This window comes from Lutra lutra, chromosome 1 (genome assembly GCF_902655055.1).
Source record: "Lutra lutra chromosome 1, mLutLut1.2, whole genome shotgun sequence".
Taxonomy (NCBI): Eukaryota; Metazoa; Chordata; class Mammalia; order Carnivora; family Mustelidae; genus Lutra; species Lutra lutra.
In genome coordinates, this window is record NC_062278.1 from 76,193,595 (window position 1) to 76,199,594 (window position 6,000).

The window sequence follows — 6,000 nt, forward strand, 5'->3', positions numbered from 1 at the left end:
GTATGGGAAAAGTTTCTGGATTCTTGGCTTCATCAGTTGAGACACAGAACATTAGTTTTCTATTGCCAAATAACAAATTATCACATAGCAACTTCAAACAACACCCTCTGATTATATCACAGTTCCGTGGGTCGGAAATCTGGCATGGCGTGACTGACTTCTCTGCTCAGGTTATCACAAAGCTGACATCAAGGTGCTTTCTCATCTGGAGGTGCTGGGGAAATCCACTTCCAAACTCAGTCAGATTATTGGCAGAATTCAGTTCACTGCGGTTGTAGGATTGACATCCCCACTTCCGGGCTGGATGTAACCAGGCTGGATGTAACCAGGCTGGATGTAACCAGGCTGGATGTAACCAGGCTGGATGTAAGCTGAGGACCTGACCTAGCTCCTCACAGCCACCTTACTCCTTCTCAAGTGGCCTCTTCTAAATGCAAGTCAGCAGTATTCTCTTGAATCACCTCAAATCTCTTCTCTTTCTTCTTTCACTAGGAATTCTCTGGTATAGATTAGGTGCACCCGGATCATTATCCTATTTTATTTTTATTTAATTTTATTTATTTATTTGCTTGTTTATTTATTTATTTATTTATTTATTCAATGTAGTTAGCATATACTATATTATTACTTTCAGGGATAGAATTTAGTGATTTATCATTTGCATACAATACCCAGGGCTCATTACATCAAGTGTCCTTCTTAACCTCCCAGTTACCCCTATACCCACTGCCCCTCCAGCAACCTTTAGTTTGTTTCCTAGAGTTAAGAGTCTCTGATGGCTTGCCTCTCTCTCTATTTTCAATTTATTTTATTTTTCCTTCCTTTCCCTTATGTTCATCTGTTTTGTTTCTTAAATTCCACATGAGTGAAATGGTATGTATGGTATTGCCTTTCTCTGACTGACTTATTTCACTTAACATAATACCCTCTAGCTCCATCCACATTGGAAAAGGCAAGACTTTATTCTTTTTGATGGCTCAGTGGTATTCCATTATATACAATACCACCTGTTTCTCCATTCATCTGTCAATAGATATCTGAGCTCTTTCCACAGTTTGGCTATTGTGGACATTGCTGCTATAAACATTGGGGTGCATGTGCCCCCTCTGAATCAATATGTTTGTATCCTTTGCATAAATATCTAGTAGTGCAATTGCTGGCTCATAAGGTAGCTCTATTTTTAACTTTTAGAGGAATCTCGATACTGTTTTCCAGAGTGGCTGTAGCAGTTTGCATTCCCACCAACAGTGTAAGAGGCTTCCCTTTTCTCCCCATCCTTGCCAACATCTGTTGTTTCCTGAGTTGTTAATTTCAGCCATTCTGACCAGTATTAGGTGGTATCTCATTGTGGTTTGGATTTGTGTTTCCCAGATGATGAGTGATGTATTTTTTCATGTGTCTGTTTGACCATTTGTATGTCTTCTCTGAAGAAATGTCTGTTTATGTCATCTGCCCATTTCTTGATTGGATTTTTTTGTGTTTTAGGTGTTGAGTTTGATAAGTCCTTACAGATTTTGGATACTAGCCTTTTATCTGGTAAGACATTTGCAAATATCTTCCCCCATTCCATAGGTTGCCTTTTAGTTTTGTTACTGTTTCCTTTGCTGGGTCATCACCTTATTTTAAAGTCAACTGTACCATCGAATATAATGTAGACCATGAGAGTGATAGCTCATCATACGTACAGGTTCTGGAGGGTTAAGGACACTTTCAATGTGGTGGATAAGGAGATGGGGCCTTTGGTGATATGCCTAGGTCATGAGAATGGAGTGCTCATAAATGAGATTCGTGCCTCATGAAAGAGGTTCCAGAGAGATTCTTAGCTTCTTCCACCATGTGAGGACGCAATGAAAAGGCTATGAACCAGGAAGAAAGCGCTTGTTGGTACCTTGACTTTGAACTTCTCAGCCTCTAGAAAAATAGATTTCTGTTGTTAATAAGCTACCCAGTCTGTGATATTTTGTTCCGACAGTCTGAACAAAAACTGCTGGACATGCTGGTAATCGGAGACAACGAAGGGAGAAACAAATTGCTACCTAAACTCATCTTTACAAAAAGTTTAGTATAGTATTGGTGAAATTGCTAAAGCTCTGTTCAGTAGTCACTGCTCAGATTTATTTTTAAAAAAGATCACAGGCAGAATGACCAGTGCCCTTTAGAGTTCACATGACTCTAGGCTGTTGCTGAAGCCACAGATTATCAAACCTCTGTTGCGCAACTTCCCTAAGCACAGAGGAGACACAAGAGTATTTAAAACCAAAGGAATTCTCTGTCCCCCAGGCCCCCTCCCCCACCATTCTCAATAAACTCCCTCTCTCTTCTCTCACTTCTGGAATTACAGACTTCTTTATGGAAGCATGCTTGGGGCAATGTTTTGCATTTAGTTTATGTCTAGTGAAGCTGATTTGATTTTTGATCATGAATAAGAGCAGAAGAATGGTGGATGGGAGCATGGAGTATAGCAGTACTTTTTTTTTTAATGTGTTTTGTTTCCCTATAGAAACTGCATATAATTTACATTGTATTTAATCAGGGAAAATACTGCCACTATACAAAATAGTTTGGTGGAGTCATGAAATCAGGTCACATTCCTAAGAAGAAACTACGACCTAAAAACCAGACTTAAAGAAATTATTGAAAGGTGTATTAGTTTTGTTTACGATCGGTTATTTTTAGGTCAGAAACTTTTCTTACTGTACATTACTAAATTAATAATGTAATGGTTAAATATTATCATCAGCTATGCATTATCTTTTATTGTGAAAATTTTCAAACATGCATAAAATGAATGAGAATAGCATATACCAGTCAACAGAATCAATGAAATTGATTATATACCAATTATGAAAATTGGTATACTTGCTTAGCTATTTTTAAAGATATAATCTTAGGAGCTGATGGTCATTGGGTTCATTTGTGCTTTGTCATCATTAGAATACATTTTTAAAAGTAGTGAGCATTGGTTATGGTGATAAATATTTAATTAGCATTATTAAAAGTGATGACCTCAGTATAAATTTCCATGATAAAAACATCAAGAATGATACTCTTGCATTTCTGTAGGGTGACTTTTGCTTGAAATAAGGGGGAGAAGGTTCACCTAAAACATGAAAACCTTTAAGTTACACAGTTTTTTGGGGGGGCGTCACTATAAATATCTCACATGTTTTGTACCTGTGTGATGGACCAAGCACTATACTAAGAGCTTTACATGCAGCCACTCTTCAAAGTACCCTACGAGGTATTCTTTATCTCCATTTTACAGATTAGCAGGCTGAGGCTGAGAGAGACAAATTGAATTAACTGTCCGGAGTCATCCAACAAGTACTGAGTGCATAATACCATATTTGTTAAAACGGTGTCTGATTTCTATAAATGAAGTTTTAAAGGATTAAAAGACATTTTATTCTTACCTACTAGTAATCAATAAGTGGTATGATAAACATAACATTTTACACTGTCATTATTTAAATTAAGGAACTTTTGCATAAACAGACAAGAAGACTGAATCCTGATGAGACACAAAATAATAACCAGAGGAGATAAGAAGGAGTGCCCACAGATCCCCCCAGGACCGAGGGGAAAGGAGTTAGGCAGACTTTCCCCCTAGCCAAAAATGCCCAGGAATTTAGAGATTTATTAAAGTTTCCTGGATTTCCAGTCCACATTTTGCAGTTTCCATATACTGCAAATTAATAAAATATTTTATCTTATTGCCTTCATTTTTTAATTGATAGTTTATAAATTTGGTCTTTAAACAAACAAACAGAAAAAAAGAGTGACTTACCTGTCAACTGAAATAAGTTTCTTCTCACTGTCAGAGGCATAGTCCCAAGTTGTTTCAATAATTCCAATGTAATAATGCTTCTCTTTCGCCCAGGCTGAGTTACTATAGAAAAATAGAAAAATACCCAGCCACAAAGTCTTCATCTTTTTTCCTCTTGGAGCCTAAGAAGCAATGAGGCGAAATCAGAAGCCGGCAATTTTATGCTTTCTTCCTTTGTTTGCTTGATTGACACAGCTTAATGTTGCACAAAAGTAAATTGTTTCGTCAAAGCAAATAACGTTTCCCACTTCAGCTCAGTTCTGGTAAACTCAGAAAGAAAAGTTTTCCGTTGCCAGGATTCTCTGATTACAAATAAAAAGTCAACAGTTATTGTTGGAGCCGCTAGAGTGTGCATAACTCTGCTTTCTTCCATTTATTGTGTAAATTCCAGGAGGGCAAAAAACATCGCTAAATGTTCCCTTTGTTCCTTGAACAATAAGCCACAGTACAGTGCCCTGCAAGCAGTGAACTCTTAATAAATCAGGAGGAAATTATGCAAAACAGTTTAAAACATGTCACTCTTCACTTTTGAAATACTTAGTTGCAACTTGGTGATACAAAACATGATATTTAGTGTGCCAAATTTAAGAAGCCCACAATAAGAATCTTATTTTGAAGGATTTATCTATTTTGTATGTTCTGCACACATCTACATAGGAAGTTTACCATATTATTCTGCATTGCTACATGCAAATAAATAATAGAGCATAATAGGGGTTGCTAATTCTATTTTATCATCAAAGAAATCAGACGTAAGTAAATCTGTTTGCAAAAGCAAAGGTTGCTCTTAGTAAACAGAAGTTTATTATCAGAAATAAATAGAAGTTTATTAACAGAAAATTCTGGTTGTAACACTGCACAGTTTGTGTTAATATAGCCTTTTCCTCTAGAATCTTCAATTCATTATTCTTTGTCTGAAGTTGTTTATAGAAATATACTGGTAGGGGCGCCTGGGTGGCTCAGTGGGTTAAAGCCTCTGCCTTTGGCTCAGGTCATGATCCCAGGGTCCTGGGATTGAGCCCCGCATCAGCATCAGCGGGCTCTCTGCTCAGCCTGCTTCCTCCTCTCTCTCTGCCTGCTTCTCTGCCTACTTGTGATCTCTGTTTGTCAAATAAATAAATAAAATCTTAAAAAAAAAATAGACTGGTATAGGAGAAAGGACCCTGATGTTTCTACAATCCATTAATTTAATAGGTGTTCCTGAGAGAGTCTGCTGTGCACCAGGTCCTGTTCTAAGCACTGGGGGTACAGCAGACATGAATCCCTACCTTCATCAGCCTACATTTTAATTGTGAAAGACTGACAATGTACAAATGAAGAGTGAAACAGCTAGTATGAGCGGCAAATGCTAGGGAGAAAAATAAACCAGAGAAGGACAATGATGAGTGCCAGGGAAGACAGCAGGATGAAGATCAAAATCCAATGGCACATCACGTCACATCAGGCATGATGTTTAACCCTGGCCTCAGTTTCCTCACCTGTAAAATCTGTCTCAGCAGACTGTTGTCCGGATGGTAATTGAAATGACTCACCATGTTAAATCACACAGAGATGCTGCTCTCACCAGGTCAAGTAATCTTACCTAACTGCCCTGATAGAGAAAACTGAGTCACATTGCCCAGGATGTCCCAAGACCTCCTTCCAGAGCTACCTTTAACTGTAGTGCCTTCATGCCCACTGAGAGGACCACTGGCCCAAATCTGTGCCTTGCAAGACACTGCTCCTTTTAAATACTGGAGCCCCGGGGAGGCTCCTATTTCCAAATGGTCTACTCGGAGGGGACATCTTTTAGCATTCTCCCCAAAGGGAGAATGGCACAAAGCCACTATATGAGCCAGCAGCTTTCTGGACATTTGCTTCTTTCTCATCTTCTACTCCATGCTCAAACTCAGCCCTGAGGGACGTGAGGACAGTGATCAGATCACAGCAAAAGTCCTGTCCTTCTTTCAGCTAGTCTACCCCACTCCCACCCAAAAAAACTCCCCAAACAAACAAAAACTGCTCAGGTAGTTACTGAGGGCTTCAGAATGTATATCGGTAGCATCCCATACACTGGGGGCAAAATGAAATGGTTAAACAGTAACACCCTGCCCTGTGGGAGTAAATATTTTATGTTGCAATGCAGGAAGGGTCACAAAGTCCATATTTCTGTCCTGTTTTGTGACCGTTACCCT

General features: G+C 38.7%; 1 protein-coding gene across 3 annotated transcripts in view; it reads right to left on the bottom strand.

The window, feature by feature from the left end:
* The window catches only part of CP (ceruloplasmin), a 59,372-nt gene extending 55,208 nt beyond the window's left edge, over positions 1-4,164 (bottom strand). For 2 of the 3 annotated variants that reach the window (XM_047727498.1, XM_047727504.1), the window contains exon 1: positions 3,788-4,164. In XM_047727498.1, coding sequence (XP_047583454.1) covers positions 3,788-3,930 — 143 coding nt within the window. In that variant the 5' untranslated portion in view covers positions 3,931-4,164. The remainder of the gene's footprint in view (positions 1-3,787) is intronic. The other variant, XM_047727513.1, reaches the window with a different exon arrangement.
* Between the last annotated feature and the right edge of the window lie 1,836 nt (positions 4,165-6,000).